Here is a 16,484-nt window from a genome sequence, read left to right as displayed (position 1 = left end):
CGCAGGCATGACGTCCTTCATCATCAGCGACCACCTCACGCGCAAGGTGCCCCCGTCGTGGGCGGCGCATGCAGACCCCGCCTGCCCGTTCTGCCGCATCGTCGCGGGCGCTGCGCCTGCCTTCCGGGTGCACGAGGACGAGCGGGTGGTCGCGTTCCTGGATATCATGCCGCTGCGCCCCGGGCATACGCTCGTGGTGCCCAAGCGCCATGAGAAGAGGGTGTCGGAGCTGCCCGCGGAGGATGCGGCTGCTGTGGGCGCGGCGGTCAGTCGGGTGGCCGGGGCGCTGGTAAGAGGTGAGTGGCTTTGTGGTTGGATGAAGGGGAAGCTGAGGTGTGGTGGTAGCGATGGGGAATACGGCGCTGAATGTGGTGTGTAACCAGGAGTACGCGCAGGCGGTTGATCATGTTAGTAGCATCTTAATATCTTTCCACCGGTGCAGGGTGATATACGGGTTGTCCCTGCAGGTACACTACCATGTCATACCGGCGCCGACGTTCGAGTCTTCAAGCAAAGTATCACCGGTTATGAATGAGCCGGATAAGGGTCCTAGGGGGCGTAAGGTGTTGACGCAGAAGGAGATGCATCGGAGGGAGTTCGAGAATAGGGAAGAACTGGATGAGGAGGAGGGGGAGGAGCTGGCGAAGAGGATCCGTGCACATTTGTGAATGGCAACGCAGCCAGAAACAACATTGTATCAAACTTGCATAAATGTCACAACATCGATGGTGGTAGACGGAGTCAGGTACTAGGAAGAAGAAAATCGTGCATCAAACAGCCAACGCCGGGAGAGGTGCGCGACGCGTCTGTGGCGAGCCTTTCGATCGCGATCAATAAATAAAGTTCCGTTTGCGACGCGTGTGGACGCGTCTCTCGACTTTCCATCGTGCATCCAGTTGCAATGGACACTGCCGAAACTCAAGAGGAGACCCTCGCTACCCAGGAGGCCACGGACGAGGCCATTCCCGAAGCTGGTCCATCGACGACACAAACTCCCAATGATGACACACCCGAGGCAGCTTCAGCACCAGCACCGAAGAAACGAGAAAGGAAACCACCGACTGCGTATGCGCGGCCCCTTGGCACATCGCCCTTGCCAATAGCGAGGGTACAGAAGATACTGAAGGCAGACGAGGTGCGTTCTTACAGTGCCTGGTACACGTGTTCTGGAGCAATGGGATGAATAAGGCTCATGTGAGTAGGAACTGGTGATGGTGCAAAGGGAAGCGGTATTGGCCATTGCGATTGCGACGGAGCAGTTTGTGAAGAGGCTGATGGAGGCAGTTCATAGAGTTGCGCTGAGGGAGAGGCGGACGACGGTGCAGCAGCGGGACATGCGTGAGTCTGGACTTGCTCTCCTGTCTAGTATCTGAATCACGTTGACATGCTCGTTAGTCTCTGTGGTGCGCAGGGCGGACGAGTTCTTGTTCTTGGACGGTATGTTTGTCCCGAGCTCGAAGATGTGAGTCTGTCACTTACGACGCCGCTTTCAGAGATTGTCCAAACCGTCGTGCCGAGTGAACCACCAGCGAAGCGGAAACCCAAGGCCCTTGAGAAACAGAAGCGACCAACAACGACGCTCCTGGATCAATTCGTCGGCGGAAAGCAGGATGAGGAAGGCGGGCCCGAGGAGGACATCGTTATGAACGAAGACGGCACAATGACTCTGCGAGAAAGCTGACGGATTGTATTTTGCCTCGTATATTTCTACCTTGTCTCTACCATATCATCTGTATCACCAATCCTAAGTGTGTCTACAAACGAAGATATGATGCCAATACACGCGTGGCTAAGAATACGATCGGCTCGTCTATCGCCTGTGCCGAGAGTACACCTTTGCCTCCGTAAGCCTCACTCTCCTGCAATCCACCGCCATGCGCGTCGTAACGACGTTCCATTCGCCGTCCTCCGTCGTCGCTTCAGTCAAATGCCGCCTCTCGCCAGACGGCGAGCACCTCGTCGTAGCCAAGCCCGACCGCGTCGAGGTCCACGCGCTCGGAGAGGACGCGCTCAAGTATGAGTGCAGCCTCGAGATATGGGGGCGGGTTGTCTCGGTGAAGGAGCTCCCGCGATACGTGCGTCGTTTGCTCTCATGCCGGACAGAACCTGAGCATGATAACAGGGATCGACGTACTCGAACGTGATCCTGCTCACGGATCACCCTGCGCCGCGCTTATACGTCCTATCACTGTCCACGGCAGCCTCGGGACAAGCGGAATTAGTGGTAGCGCACTCGCTCACCCTTACCGAGCGCCTTGCGCGCCCGCAGGAGTTCTACTGCGATGTGCTCGTCGACCCCGAGGGGCAGGTCGCCGTCGTGAGCTGCTACGCCGGCAAGCTCAAGGTCGTGGAGTTCGACAATGGGGAGTACAAGAGCGACTTCGACGCTCAGTAAGTCCACCATTACTCAGTGTCCATAGCTCAACCTGCGGCTCACGCTCGACCCCCACGCCCAGGTTCCCGGAGTACAACCTGCTGTCCATGTGCTTCCTCCCGACGTCCTCAGACACGTACTGCCTCGGCCTGCTGCACGTCGATTACGAGGGCAAGTTGCAGCTACTCTCGCGCGACCTCAGCCTCGCCGACTACGAGCTGTTCGCCGCGCCCTCGACGCTCCTCCCGTCCACCGCGCTCTCCGCCAGCGCCTTCCTTTCCATCGAGCCGGCGCCCACGCTCATCCCGATCTCCGCGTCGGAGGAAGAGGAATACGCGGGCGGCGTGCTCGTCGTGGGCGGGCGCAAGGTGCTGCTGTACGAGCTCGCGAGCCAGGACCTGCAGGACAAGCACAAAGGGAAGAGGAGGCGCCTCGAGGGAAAGAAGAAGAGCGCGAATCGCGAAGAGGCGGAGCGCGCGAGGGAGGAGGAGAAGGCGAGGGAGCGGAAGAGGCGCAAGCCGCGCGCGAGCGTCGAGTGGCCGTGGAGCGAGGTGACTGCGTAGGTGCCGGTGTGGATGGTTGTGACGAAAGGCTGATGGAATTTGTTAGGTGGTGCTTTGTGGATGAGGAGGGGAAGCGGGTGTTACTCGGGGATGGCTTTGGCAGGCTGGCGTTGTTGAGCGTGGATACGGACAAGCCTCTTTTGACACTTCTACCTCTGGGAACGGTGAGTCCTCTCCATTCTTCCTCCTCCGCGGTGGTTCAACAAGAGTAATTACGAAGACATCCCCTCCAACCTGCCTATCCTACCTAAATAACCAAATATTCTACCTGGGGTCCCACTACGGCGACCCGCAACTCCTGCGCATCCACCCGTCACCCGCCTCGTCCCTCGACGCGGACACACTCCCCATTCCTAGCAAAATTTCAACGATAACATCCGCAGAGCTTGTCAGCGGCGCCAAAGGCAAGGGGAAGGAGGCCGACACGACGGGGTACGTCCTCAGGACGCGCGGCACGTATGTGCAGGAGCTGCAGAGCTGGCAGAACGTCGCGCCGATTATCGACGCGGTCGTGGCAGATGTGGACGGGAGCGGACAGGTGAGCGATAGGAGGCGCCTGAAGGGCGTTTTGCTAACGTATTAGCAGAGAACGATTGTGACATGTTCTGGAGGTAAGAGCACTGGCTCGCTCAGGGTGATCAGGAACGGCGCGGATTTCCATGAGCTCGCGGCGCTAAGAGGGCTCGCACACGTCACCCACGTCTGGCCTCTACGATCCCGTTTCGAGACACCGTGAGTCCCTTACCTAGTGGCGCCCCTAGTCCTCCACTCACGCTGCATCCCGCATGTAGGACCCATTCGCACATCCTCGCATCCACGCCTACACAGACGCACGTCTTCCGTATAGACGGCGCGGAGGTGTTCACCTCGACAGCGGGCGGATTCGCGACGGACACCCGGACGCTGGCGGTGGGCAACCTCGCGCGGCGGATGCGCAAGCCCGGGCAGGCAGGGTCGTCCTACTCGGACTCACCGCTGGTCGTGCAGGTGACACCGGGGAAGGTGATCCTATCGGAGTTCGACCAGGCGCTTGGGACGTTCTCCAGGACTGGGGAGGAGTGGGTGCCGCAGTCCTTGAAAGAGAGGCACGGAGAGATTGTCGCGGCGAGTGTTAATGCCAGCCAGGTGGTGCTGGGCCTCAGCGGCGGGCGGCTTGTGGTTTTGAATTTAGATGACAATGATAAGTTTAATCTTGCAGGGTGAGCCGTCATTGTTTTTAATATTGGCGTGGGATACCGAGATTTGGAAATCTTACTCTAGGCAACGGCTCCTCGAAGATGGTACGAAGGAAATAGCGGCGGTGTCATGCCTGCCTATCGACCCTTCGAAATATTACTCCACGCAAGTTGCGGTAGCGTTCTGGGCATCCAATGAAGTCAAGGTCCTGTCCATTACCAGTGCCCAGAATTACTTAACGCCCGTCTGCGCCACGGGTCCTCTTCCCAGCCTACCCCGTTCTGTTTTGTTGTACAATTTTGGGACGGGTGTCAAGTCGGATAGTCGTGACTATGTCCCGCACCTCCTGGTCGGGTTAGCCGATGGAACCGCTCTAGCGTTCGTGTACAAAGACAATACCCTCTCCGACAAGCGAGTATTTTCGTTTGGCACTGGGCCGGTGTCGTTAACGCCATGTGAGGTGGACGGAAAGCGGTCAGTCTTCGCCTGTGCTAAGAGGTCGGGGCTGCTATTCTGGGAGAAACAGAGGCTGCAGCTATCGCCGATGTTGGTTAAGGTAAGGCTATAACATGTTCGTCGGCGACAGTGCTGAATGGTGTCACATAATCTAGGGAGTGGTGACAGTGGCACCTTTAAATAGTGATCACTTCCCCTCGTCATTCACCTTGGCCACCACAGGCGGGTTGACCATTGGGAAGATGGGTCATCTCGACAAGATGCACATACGATCGGTGAGTGCATAGACCTCATTTTGCACAAGATGCCTAGCAAACCCCTTCTATGCAGTTTGGCTTGGGTCTGGACAATCCCCACCGTATAGCGTATCATCCGCCGAGCAAGGTCTTTGCTGTCGCGTGCACGAGGACAGAACCGCGAAGAACGGGAGAGGCGAGACCGGAGCGCGGGGTGCTGAAACTGATAGACGATGCGACATTCGAAGGCATGTCTCTCCTTCTATATACTTTGCTAGCAGTCTTTTAACCTCGCTTACAGTCCTGGACGAATTCCAGTGCGACGCTGAGGAGCTGATATCCTCCCTGGATGTTTACGAGAGGGAGGACATCCAACAGCCGTGTTTCTGTGTCGGCACCGTCAATTCGCGAGATGAGAGGGAGCCGTCAAGCGGTCGTCTCCTTTTACTCTGCAGTGGTGCAGGACGGGATGGCATCTCGAGAGGCAGTCTATTCATCGCAGCATCTCTGCAAATCAAGGGCTGTGTTTATGCTATAACTAAGGTCAGCGACCTGGTGGCGGCAGCGGTTAACTCTGCGGTAGGTACCTTGGCATTAACTGTGTCGCATGTCCTGACGAGTTTATAGGTGGTGCTATACCGCCTGCAGAAGTCCAGTACAGGCATATTGACCTATGACTTCGCATATGTAAGCGAGTGGAATCACGATTACGTCTTGAACAGTATCGTACCTGGCTTGAATGGTCTGGTGATCTCGGACGCTCTCAGCTCAGTTTCCGTCCTGGATGTGAAAGACTCCAAGCTGCAGAGGCGTGCGAAGGATTACTCTCCGCTATGGCCCGTCGCTATACAGGCACTGGATGACCAAAGGATCATCGCAGCTAACGTGAGTGTATCCTGTCATAGGGAGATTATCTGATATAATGGTCATGCATAGGTGGATTGCGATCTGTGCACATTCTCCTTACAACTGGATCAAGGCCGCATTGTACTCCAGAAGGATGGCGCCTTCCATCTGGGCGAATTAGTGAACAAATTTGTGCGAGGTACTGAGGCAATTACTTATCTCTGCAGAGATATTTTCACACTCTTTACCAAGGTTCCCTAACGACGACAGAATTCTCCGGCGACATACCAATAGAACCGCGAGAAATCTTTTTCACGTCGTCTGGTCGCATTGGCATGGTATTCGAGATGGGAAGCGAACTCTCCCTACACATGTCAGGCTTAGAACGTAACATGGGCAATGTTTTGATCGGAGCTGGAGGGGTGGTCCACTCAGAGTATGTCCCCTTCCAGGCCTTATTCCCATTGACTCATGGTTTATGTTCTACAGTTGGCGAGCACCGACGGTTGCCAAGTCTCGTGTGGAGACACAGCAGCAGACGTCGTACGGCTTCTTGGATGGCGATTTCCTTGAACAATTCCTTTCTCTGGCACCCTCGTCCCTGCCAGCCAAGAGCATCCTTTCCGGTTCGATGGAGGCTGAGGCCTTGAAACTCCCATTTGTCGAGATACAGCATGTCCTGGAGAAATTGCACAGTATGCACTGAATTGTATTTGTATTGTCCACGATGTAGTATGCCACAAAATGTATATGTAGTATGTCTTACAAGACATGTCAATGAGGGTCGGCTTCATATAGCAATCCAATGAGTCAAGATAGACGATCTTCACGGCTGCAAAGATGAAACGAAAAACGAAAGTATCTGCGTTGGTGAGAGGGTATCAGAATCAATTACGACCGACTCGTGCTCCGCACTACCGCGTTGAGGCGCGAAGAAGAAACCGGATGTAAGGACGAGGTAACTGCCGAGATGCCTGATTAGCACTCAACCAATATGCATATCACACCACTAACCTGAGTATCAAAATGCTTCCGCGGTAGTAGTTGCTCTTCGCCTCAATATACGTATAGGTCAACAAGAAGATTGACAGGATGATGACGACAACATCCCAGCGAGGGAAAATCAATCTGAGGGTGGTATAGATGGGTATTGCATATAATGGGTCTGGATAGCGAAGCGCTTACGTGAAAGTGTTGGCAATGGTGCCCAGGGTGTCCGCGTTGTACCACGCGGAGAAGGCCACCATCGCAGGGATTTGGAGCAAACAAACTTGCAGGGCATACGCGGATCCGATCTCCATACTAGCGTGGGAGTGTTTTAAGGAGAGGCCAGCGCATACCAGAACATCAGCTTACCTGAGGGCGATGTTCCCGTTCATCGCAAAGGCCATCGCATTCATGAACTCCGTGGTATTCGGGACCAGTGCAAACAAGGTGACACCGAGGAACTTCTCATCAATGCCTGACCCTTCCAGAACAACGTCCACCACGCCGACCAAGAGTTCTGTAATTCAAATCAGCAACTGTCCGTTATAATATCTGACCTATAGGCCTTACCAGCTATGATGGAGTAGAGTGCGGTACAGGCCAAGAGAACGCTGGCACTGGTCGTCCGACTCCAGGAGGGGGCATCATGGCCACCATGTCCTCCACCGGCTTCTTCGCCATCGACGCCGGACATCCTCGCACGCATAGGCGACCGGGAACTTGTCTGCTGGTGTCTGAGAGCACTAACAGTAGCTACTGCGACGGCACGGGTGAAGTCGTCGGGCGTCATATTCTCCGGCAGGTGGGAAGGCTGCAGGCCGGTGTGCTTGATAGCCTGGTCCACGCTCTCGAGAATGGGTGCGATCCCGGCAGTCGGGACAGTCTGCGGGAGCGTGGCATACGAAACGCGACGACTGACGGACCCGCCGGGCTGGGTCTCGGCGGTATGGTCATGCACGCGAGGTACCGGTGTCTCACTGCGTGATGGAACAGTACTAGGAGCACGAGACGTCAAGTTGCTCGGCTTCCTACGGAGGGATTCCCGGTCACGTCCTGGGATTAACTTGTGGTATATCGAGAAACGGTTCTGTCCAGGGCCCGGTAGCTCAAGCGGATGGAGAAGCTGCTGGGGATTCTGCCAGATTTGAGAGGCGTGCGTGCGCAAAGAAAACCAAAGCCCTATGAGATACGACTACGGAATGATGGCATGGGTCAAGCTTTCAGCCGTTATCGACGAACGACACGGACTCACGAATAGCAGGACAGCGGCGCAGAAATACATAAGCGTCTTTACCGTCGACTGGTAGAACGGATCGCGGACGGGGTCCGGGTACTCGTAACGACAGTGCTGGCACTGCCAGGGTGCATTGGGTCCTGATGTATGCTCGGGGCAGCCAGTGCATATGAGTTTAAACTGCCAGTGTCACGAGATCAGATAAAAGCTGCGGGAGAAACGACGGAGACGACTCACGTTCCCATAGGTCTGGTAGAAGATGGTGGGCGTCAGCGTACCGATGATCGCCATGATCAACATCGTGCTGGTCACGCCGGCACTCTTCGCATTGAACTTCTGCTCCTTCCGCCTGATGGCCCCGCTGCACATACTCACTCCCGGCATGAGCAGCACGCCCGCCAGCAGACTGCCGACGATCGACCCCTCGACCAGGCGTCCCTTGCCCTCCGTAAGCGCGATCGAGTACAGGATGATCTCGATGATAGATCCGAACGTCGCATTGATCACCGCGCCCATGCCGATCGACGACTGCGCGGAGATGGAGGCGACGGCCATGCCGATGAAGTACGAGAGGGGTATGACGCTCATCAGGCTCAGGACGAATATCGCGCCGCGGGACGCGACGGCTGCTAGAAGGGCGGGGACATGTCTGCCTGCGTTCTGCCGGCGCTCGACGAGGGGCAGGAAGACGAAGCCGTCGAGGATGACGAAGAAGACGAGCGGGAGGAGGTTGATGAACATGATGTTGACCCCGCCCACGGTATACTTGTAGTATTTCCAGCCCATCGCACGGTATGTGCACAAGAGAACTCTGGAAGATGGCGAACCGGATGGTGCGGCTTGGCCCTCGGCCAATCTCGTAGGCTTGACGACGAACGAGGCTTGCTGGGGAGTGGTCGACCCGGCACTTTCACCTGTGGCTTCCGTGGGATGGTTGGGAGTTACGATGATGCTCGAGGGAGCAGCGCAGAATCGGATACTCGGAGCTTGGAAGAACATGTACTTGAGGAGGGTCCAGTTGAGCTTCGCCATCGGGATGGTGACGACGAGACCCCAGCATATAATGCACACAGCCAGCATAATGGGTGCAATGATGCAGACCAAGGCGAGCCAGAAACACGCCTTCCCCAGCCAGTGATCCAAAGCATTGCGTTTGACTGTACCGTACTCTGAGAGCGGCGTCGCGCCGTACGACTTGGCGGGCGGTGTCACTGTCTCTGGGGACTCTGGGATACCAAGGAGAGAAGTGTGCTCGGTCGGAGGGGGTGCCCATGATAAGGAGGTCGAGTTCTGCACATGAGCCGTCCTAGGCGTCACCGTGGAATGGATCACGGATGGACTGCCGTTCTCTGCATTACGACAATTCAAATAAACACAGTAGAATAGATAGGGTTGACGCACCATTCGTCGGCGTGCTCTCCTCATCTTCGGGGAGATCCAGCCCTTCCGGGTCACCCGCGACGTACTTGCCGAATGGCCAGAGGATATACCAACCGAGCCCAAAGACGAGAGACGAGTAACGCCTTCCGCCCTTGGGGACGATGTACAAGATCCCAGAGAGTACTAGGAACGCCAGAGCCATCCACCACCCGAAGAGGGCAGTCCATAGAATGTTCCCCGGCAGCAAGTGACGCTCAGCCTGAGCAGAGGGCACGGAATGGAGAGCTTGGTCGGCGTATCGGGTGACAGACCTGGACTTTTTGTACAGGGCGGGCTTCCATATGGGCAGGCCGAAGGGATGCTCGACGTTGATCAAGGACTGCCTGTCCCTGAGAGTGATGGGGTCCTCCTCCCGCTCCGTGTCCGCGTCGTCCTCGTCCTCGGCCTCATCAGCGCCCTGCTCGTCGACGTATGGAGACTTGCCACGGTCCCGGCTATGCTCCCGGTAATCCTCCTCGTCAGACCCCTCGTCCTCCTCGCTGAGCAAGCCTGCGTCTTCGTGGTGTGCCCTGACGGGCATGTGCGAGCTGCTGCTGACGCTGGTGCCCGTCCTGCGGCGGCCAGTCGAGCTGGCGGACATGCTGCGCGTCAAGCTGGGCTGTATGCGCCTGGAAGTGGGGGAGCTCGGGCGCGCCGAGGGCGTGAAATAGGAGGTGCCCTGGTTGTGGTGGGAGGGCGTGTCGGCGATGGACCAGGGCGTGCTGTAGCTGACGCTCCTGGTGGGACGGATGCGAGAGTCGGACGGGGACGCGGCGCCGCTGTCGGGCGCGTCTTCGGACATGGCGAGCTGCGTGCTGAGGCTGCTCGCGACGGATGGCTCAAGTCCTCGACGACCTGCAATGGGAACTACCGGCAACTCGGAATCAGCCGGCCTCCTATCATAAGTTGCCGGTATATATGTTACTAGCTATGCTACTGCTATTAGAAAATTAAAACTATAATACGTCGTCAGTACCTCAAGACCTGAGCAGCTTCTCCCGAATCTCCGCCGCCTTCAACTTGGCCCGCAAGTACTCCAGCCGCGCCTCGTACCGCGCCGTGACCTCCCCCCTGCGCCGCCGTATGTCGCCCAGCTCCTTCTCCATCGCGCGCAGCTCCGCGTCCTCGTCGCTGACTGCCCGCCTGGGGCGGCGATGCGCGTCCCCGCCGCTCGCGTCCGACCATGTCCGCGAGACGTCGCTCGCCCCGTCGCTCACGGACAGGAAGTGGCCGCCCGCTTCTTCCACCGGCGCTAGTCTCAGTTGACCGTTGCTCTTCGAAATGTGCACGACGGACTCTTTGCGGTGAACGTTCGGCAGTCCGGGCACAGGCGGCACGGGGCTGTGGCTCTGGCTCGCGAGGTTCGTCCCTCGGGATGAAACCGACGATAAGGAGCTCTTCCGCGTGATCGGTGCAGAGTGCGGGGCGGGGCCCGAGGTGGGGAGCATGCGCCCCGCTCTTCCTGATTTCATGGAACGGGGTCCTGACATCGTCGTGCCCACGGATCTCCCAGAATGCACGGACATGCCGTCGTTGTCGCTCCGTAAGCCAGACCTCCCCTCGGGCACGATCGTCCACTTCGATTGCAGGCTTTCGTTCAGCTCTCCGACGTCGTTGGGGTCGCCAGCGGTCAGGGAAGTCAGGGTGGGCACGCGTCGGTGCCGTTTCGTCAGGGTACTCAGCTCTAGCCCATTGAACGCGTCGAGCAGCCTTCTTCCCTCTGCCTCGACTTGCTCGATCTCGGCGCGGATATCTTTCGCCGAGTCCAGATGTTCGTCGTCAAACGTGCCGTCAACATCACCTAAGGAACGTCGAGGCTCCGTCATGGTCGATCGGCCAGGGAAAGAAGATGGTGGTGCGCCCCCGCCAAGACGCCTGTTACTCCGAGTGGCTGACCGAGATAGAGATGCGGATGAGGTCTGGCTTGGGTGCGGGGTGAAGGCGGTGATAGGCGAGCTTTCGCCATTCCGGCGGGACGCGATAGACCTCGAGTCAAACGGACCGCGAGAGCTCTCAGCCTGTAATGAAACCTGACTCCCATTACGATAGAAAGAACTCGCGAAGACTTTGCGACTGAGATTCCATGAAGAAGACTTGGAAGCATGAGAGAAGACGCTGGTGGTGTCGCTCTGATCGAAGGCAGGTGAGGACGCAGAACGTCGACCAGTAGCGCGTCGGAAGATGCTCGTCACGGTGGAGGAGACAGAAGTCTTGGACTGTATTGATGGGGCTCGGGACGACCCAGCGTATGAAGTCGTAGCAGTGCGACTATGGGCAGTGTCTAGGGCGGCGTGATTAGAACGAACAGGCAAGACATGCCGTGAAACGCACTTCGTGTATGATTCTGACCTGCATTGAGACGGATGACCGGGGCCTCGGTGGGCACGGCTGTCCCGCTCGAGAAGCGTTCAAAGAGATTCTGGCGCAGGAGGCGGTATTCATCGTCGCTGGATGATGGCAGGTCCCAATCTTAGACATGTCTCGCAACCCTCCGGACCAAACCAAACGAAGACTCACTCCAGCAGACCTTCCGAATTGGCGACGGAGAGCTCGTTCAGTCGCTGGGCGAGCGTCATCCTTCGGGCGGCGTCAGCGACGTGAGGCAGGACGATCGAAGGGGGTACGCACGTAAGGGCATCAGCGGAGGAACGGGTGCCAGATTTAGGAGGGCGAGGATCAGATGCGGGGGTATAAAGGGTATTTCTGTCTGTCGGCGGACGCGCGCGGACGGACTGCCTGAGGGCGGGTGCAGCGTCGTCGGGGGAAGGATTAGGAACGGCCTTTTCTTGCTGGGGATCTAGCTCGCGCGCCTTGCCCTTTCGCGAGCCATACTAGTAAATGACGGTCAGCGGAAATGAAGGCGGCAGCAGCGCGATGTACGTACGAATCGCGAGCGGATGACATGCGTGACAGACTTTGCCTCGGTGGATCGCTCGGACGGCTCAGTCCTGTTCGACGAGAAAAAGCCCATTGCTGCATGTGCTGCAGTCTAATAAATTACTGGTATATGTGAGGGACCTGGTATATCAAGAAAGAGAGCGTAGGCAACGGCGACGCCGAGTTTAGCAGCCAATCGTGTCCTCGGCCTGTATGCAACTTTGTTGACTGCGACGCGTCCAACAACCGTGCCACACCGCCCATCCTTCCCCACGACCTCCTCGCGTATCGCACCATTTCGCCCAGAAACATACTATAAAACCCCCGCTGCCTCTGTGGCCGCAAAATCCCTCCAGTCGGTACTCTCTCGACCGCAAAACACGCGACAATGGCTGTCGAAAAGCGCTCTTCCGACCTCAACCCGCGCACGACAAGCTACGAGTTCTTTGGGCCGCCCGGCGCGCTCTTCGTCACCGTTACCGTCCCTCTCACCGCATATGGCCTGTACTTTACGTGTTCAGAGGCAGCGGGCGGGTGCCCCCCTCCCTTCGACAACCTCTTCGTAGGCGCCGTGCGCGCCTACAATGATCTCTCATGGTGGAAGAACCTCTGGGACACCGAAGCCGCCCTCATCTACCTCGCCTGGTATCTATTCTGCGTGGCCGCCTGGTTTATCTTGCCGGGAGACTGGGTGGAAGGCACTCAGATGCGGAACGGTCGGAAGCTAAAGTACAAGATCAATGGTGTGTTTCGTCTCTGTCCTGTCGCACCCCAGCTCACGTCCCACTAGCCTTCTCCACGCTCCTGCTTACGCTCGGGGTCGCCTCTGGGTACGTCCTCCGCTACGGCCCCGAGTCGTTCACGTTCATCTACGACAAATGGCTCGGCTTTGTCACCGCCTCCCTGCTCATGTCCGTGCTGCAAGCCACCTACTGCTACGTCTCCTCCTTCTACGGCGACAAGCTCCTCGCTCTCGGCGGTAACAGCGGCAACTTCATCTACGACGTTTGTCCATCCTGTCATCCCATCCCGTAATCGTCTGACATCCCCGCAGTTCTTCATCGGCCGCGAGCTGAACCCCAGGATCGGCTCGTTCGACATCAAGTCCTTCAACGAGCTCCGGCCCGGGCTCATCCTCTGGGTGCTCATCGACATCAGCATGGCCTGCGAGCAAGCCGTGCGCAGGGGAGGTAGCCTGCTGAATATCACGGATTCGATGTGGCTCGTCCTCGCCTTCCACTCCTTCTACGTCATCGACTCGCTGTACAACGAGGTGCGCATGCCCCATTTTTTACTATCTTTCAGCATAGGACTTCACGCGTTCCAATAGCCTGCCATCCTCACCACGATGGATATCACGACGGATGGCTTCGGCTTCATGCTCGCGGTCGGCGACCTCACCTGGGTGCCCTTCACCTACTCCCTGCAGGCGCGCTACCTCGCCTTCCAGCAAGTCGAGCTCGGCCCTATCTGGACAGCCGCCATCATCGCTGTGAACGGCCTTGGCTATTGGATCTTCAGGGACTCGAACGGCGAGAAGAATGACTTCCGGAACGGGCAGAACCCCAAAAGTATGTGCGGTTCCGCTTGATGGCGCTGCAGTCGCGGTTAATTCCATCTTCCTGTTAGATCTGAAGTACTTCGAGACGAAGCGGGGTACGAAGCTACTCACCTCCGGCTGGTGGGGATTATCTAGGCACCCCAACTACTTGTATGTCTCCGTATTATGAGTATGCGCTGCTAATCACGCATCTTCCGACGACAGGGGTGACTGGCTGATGGCTGTAGCATGGTGTTTACCGACGGGCTTTGATACACCCATCACCTACTTCTATCCGGTGTACTTTGCCGTCCTGCTCATCCACAGGCAACAACGTGACGACGAAAACTGCGAGAAAAAGTCAGTTTACCCATGTTATAATTGTGCCTAGTTGCTGACGATTCTCTAGGTATGGCGAAGATTGGCACAAGTACAAGGAGATGGTGCCATACCGTATTATTCCCTATGTCTACTAGGGGACTGTCATTTCCTTATGTGCTAGTGGCTTGGGCTGTTGTCTTATATACAGTGTGTTCTGTGACTTGCAAGAATCACCTGGACCCTCAACTAGGCTGTGATGTTGAAACAGAGATTGAGAGGCTGACATGCTCACGTGACTGGGATATCGGGCTAATATGCAGGCTCCTATTAGTATAAAGCTGTAAGGCCGTGCGGGCACGGCAGAGCCCGCTACCGTAGAGATACTTAGAATTAACAGCAACCTAAGCATTTGTGCTTCACTCTTTTCCAGGTATTTTGTCTGCCCGGATGCCCAGGATGGTGGTAAGTACTCTATTCATGACTATTATTCGTGACCCCATTTACAGTGATTCACCACCACTTGGGACACCACATACATTTGTATTTTTAATCTCCTTTCTGCAACCCTCCCATGCAAACTAAGCTGGTACATATGTTCGACACTGAGTTATGGCCCTTGTATAAATTTATTAGGTCGAGAGGGCCAGTTAGGGTTGCCTGATAAGTTGCACCAAAACTCGCCTACAGGCCTGTTCCGGCAGGAGGTTCCGAGAAGCTCAGAGATGGAGACTGCTGAGCATCATCATGATGTCGCCTGAGATTTCCCGGATGTCGCTGTAACATAAAAACGGACAATAGATTTGAGCTCAGAACATGGTGATGTCAAATGAGCCTCAGTCCGAGGTCCCTGGGACAGCGGGACATGCGGGATTTCCGGCACATTACTGCTGCAGCTGTTGCACCGTGAATTTTGCTCAAATTGCTGAATGCAGTTCTCAATATGCACGGAAGAAGGGAAAAACAATTCTCTGCATGTACATTACCTGTCAGTAGAGGGCCATTGCTATGCATGGCAGGACACGAGACCTGAGTTGTGTCTGATAAATGATAGCATTGGGTGTATAAATGTTCCAATTGATGTATACAGTACTCTTTCTTATGCATATATCATAAGCCCTTAGATCTGTATGTGCAATGTCCCCTTCATTCATACTTTGTCCTCCTGTGGCCCTGCCATCATTATACCATAAAAGTCCCTGCCACTCTGACAGATTAAAAGTTGGTATTGGTGGCTACAGAATTGTATTTGTACCCAGCCCAGGGGATAGTAGCAGCTGCACTACTAGACACAAGTAACATAGATCAAAGTGCTCCTCTGCTGCCAATCAAATATTGGCGGCTCTGTCACACAGGTCATTTGTCCCCAGTGGAAGAGCCAGTGAATAATACCTGCAGACTCCAGGTAACATCCTGCCAGAACCAGAGTGCTCCTCCACTGCCAATCTTCAATTGGCAGCTCCCTCGCACTCATTTTTCCTGAACCAAGCTGAAGGACAGTCATCGGAAAGGATACTCAAAGAGTACCCCAAGAAGCTGGGAGCAGAAACAAAATATATATTACACATGTACTAGTTTCAGTTTCTCAAGGGGGCATATAGAGACCACTGAGCAGGAGAAACCATACATAATATCTTCCTGCAAATACTCACTGGTACCTCGGGTGTCTGCCGGCTGGGTGAACTCACCATCCTGGCCCCTGATGCTTTTGACTCTCATCGCCACATCGCTCGCTCTGTCGAGATTCGCTGGGTCACCTGATGCTGTAGTAGTATTACATTAAACCTGGACAACACTCGTGTGCTCCTTTACAATGTTTCGGGACAATTGTCCAGGCCTAATGTAATGGGATTTCAGGCGGCAGGCCTGCCATGAGCCAGGCTGAGCTTGAATGGCCTGCCCCGGCATCCCGGCAGGCAGGCAGGGATCGGGGCTAGATCTGGTGCCCCGGGAATAGCCTGGGGGGCTAAGAATAGGCTGGCTGATCATCCAAGCACCTGGGTGGCTCCAAAAAATGCGCAATAATTCGGATAAAATCAGAATATATTCGTGGGACCCGGACTCCACATATTAGTGCCATACATAGCTGATGAGTACATATAGACCATGGCAGAATGCAGCTTGGCAGCCCATAGAAAATCAAAAGAAATGCGGAAAAATACAGAGACATTCACGGCTACTGCCAATAGTTCCTGTGCACTAATGGCATCACTATATTACATAACACACTTCCAAATGTGGCAAGATGTGGTGTGGTACACTGCTGGAACCCAAATTTTATGCTCTTTCTGGCTCTGTGGTCCATTTATCCTTATTCTTCTTTGTTCTAGCTCCTATTTTACCTTGACCCAGGCAATGTATGGAGGGGGGAGTATGTGGCAGTGATCCATAGAGCCTAGTGGCTATCCATTGCTGTAAAAATATTTTTTCTAACACCGACTCATTGACCTGACCGGTG

The 16,484-nt window shown here is 55.8% G+C and overlaps 6 protein-coding genes across 6 annotated transcripts; 4 read left to right on the top strand and 2 right to left on the bottom strand.

The window, feature by feature from the left end:
- Window positions 1-7: 7 nt before the first annotated feature.
- On the top strand, window positions 8-668 carry GLOTRDRAFT_130087 (HIT-like protein; the record flags this gene model as incomplete). Its single annotated transcript, XM_007868803.1, has 3 exons — window positions 8-296; window positions 346-407; window positions 468-668. The coding sequence occupies 3 exons, from the start codon at window positions 8-10 to the stop codon at window positions 666-668; spliced, it is 552 nt and encodes a 183-aa protein (XP_007866994.1).
- A 371-nt stretch (window positions 669-1,039) lies between these two features.
- GLOTRDRAFT_29077 (uncharacterized protein) lies at window positions 1,040-1,436 on the top strand (the record flags this gene model as incomplete). The annotated part of the gene is made up of 3 exons (XM_007868425.1): window positions 1,040-1,135; window positions 1,203-1,338; window positions 1,396-1,436. Coding segments are annotated over 3 exons (273 nt in total), but the record flags the coding sequence as incomplete, so codon positions are not given.
- A 438-nt stretch (window positions 1,437-1,874) lies between these two features.
- GLOTRDRAFT_116530 (uncharacterized protein) lies at window positions 1,875-6,357 on the top strand (the record flags this gene model as incomplete). Its single annotated transcript, XM_007868802.1, has 15 exons — window positions 1,875-2,075; window positions 2,123-2,391; window positions 2,457-2,933; window positions 2,984-3,101; window positions 3,158-3,475; window positions 3,524-3,669; window positions 3,729-4,136; window positions 4,198-4,669; window positions 4,725-4,844; window positions 4,900-5,053; window positions 5,107-5,384; window positions 5,433-5,690; window positions 5,742-5,850; window positions 5,904-6,087; window positions 6,141-6,357. The coding sequence occupies 15 exons, from the start codon at window positions 1,875-1,877 to the stop codon at window positions 6,355-6,357; spliced, it is 3,729 nt and encodes a 1,242-aa protein (XP_007866993.1).
- GLOTRDRAFT_77429 (uncharacterized protein) lies at window positions 5,371-9,832 on the bottom strand (the record flags this gene model as incomplete). The annotated part of the gene is made up of 12 exons (XM_007868801.1): window positions 5,371-5,384; window positions 5,433-5,690; window positions 5,742-5,850; window positions 5,904-6,087; window positions 6,141-6,613; window positions 6,666-6,779; window positions 6,837-6,953; window positions 7,008-7,155; window positions 7,209-7,830; window positions 7,891-8,052; window positions 8,110-9,178; window positions 9,270-9,832. The coding sequence occupies 8 exons, from the start codon at window positions 9,830-9,832 to the stop codon at window positions 6,478-6,480; spliced, it is 2,931 nt and encodes a 976-aa protein (XP_007866992.1). The 3' UTR covers window positions 5,371-5,384; window positions 5,433-5,690; window positions 5,742-5,850; window positions 5,904-6,087; window positions 6,141-6,477.
- Window positions 9,833-10,138: 306 nt separating this feature from the next.
- On the bottom strand, window positions 10,139-12,262 carry GLOTRDRAFT_139243 (uncharacterized protein; the record flags this gene model as incomplete). Its single annotated transcript, XM_007868800.1, has 5 exons — window positions 10,139-11,572; window positions 11,623-11,738; window positions 11,809-11,868; window positions 11,920-12,122; window positions 12,176-12,262. The coding sequence occupies 5 exons, from the start codon at window positions 12,260-12,262 to the stop codon at window positions 10,269-10,271; spliced, it is 1,770 nt and encodes a 589-aa protein (XP_007866991.1). The 3' UTR covers window positions 10,139-10,268.
- A 156-nt stretch (window positions 12,263-12,418) lies between these two features.
- GLOTRDRAFT_62003 (ERG4/ERG24 ergosterol biosynthesis protein) lies at window positions 12,419-14,331 on the top strand. Its single transcript, XM_007868799.1, has 7 exons — window positions 12,419-12,911; window positions 12,959-13,173; window positions 13,223-13,441; window positions 13,499-13,739; window positions 13,798-13,879; window positions 13,934-14,068; window positions 14,118-14,331. Exons 1-7 carry the CDS (start codon window positions 12,557-12,559, stop codon window positions 14,182-14,184), a joined length of 1,314 nt encoding a protein of 437 aa, XP_007866990.1. The 5' UTR covers window positions 12,419-12,556; the 3' UTR covers window positions 14,185-14,331.
- Window positions 14,332-16,484: the final 2,153 nt, after the last annotated feature.

The sequence above is a fragment of the Gloeophyllum trabeum genome, assembly GCF_000344685.1.
Source record: "Gloeophyllum trabeum ATCC 11539 unplaced genomic scaffold GLOTRscaffold_00008, whole genome shotgun sequence".
In the NCBI taxonomy this organism is placed as follows: Eukaryota; Fungi; Basidiomycota; class Agaricomycetes; order Gloeophyllales; family Gloeophyllaceae; genus Gloeophyllum; species Gloeophyllum trabeum.
This window is presented reverse-complemented; position numbering and strand designations above follow the sequence as displayed.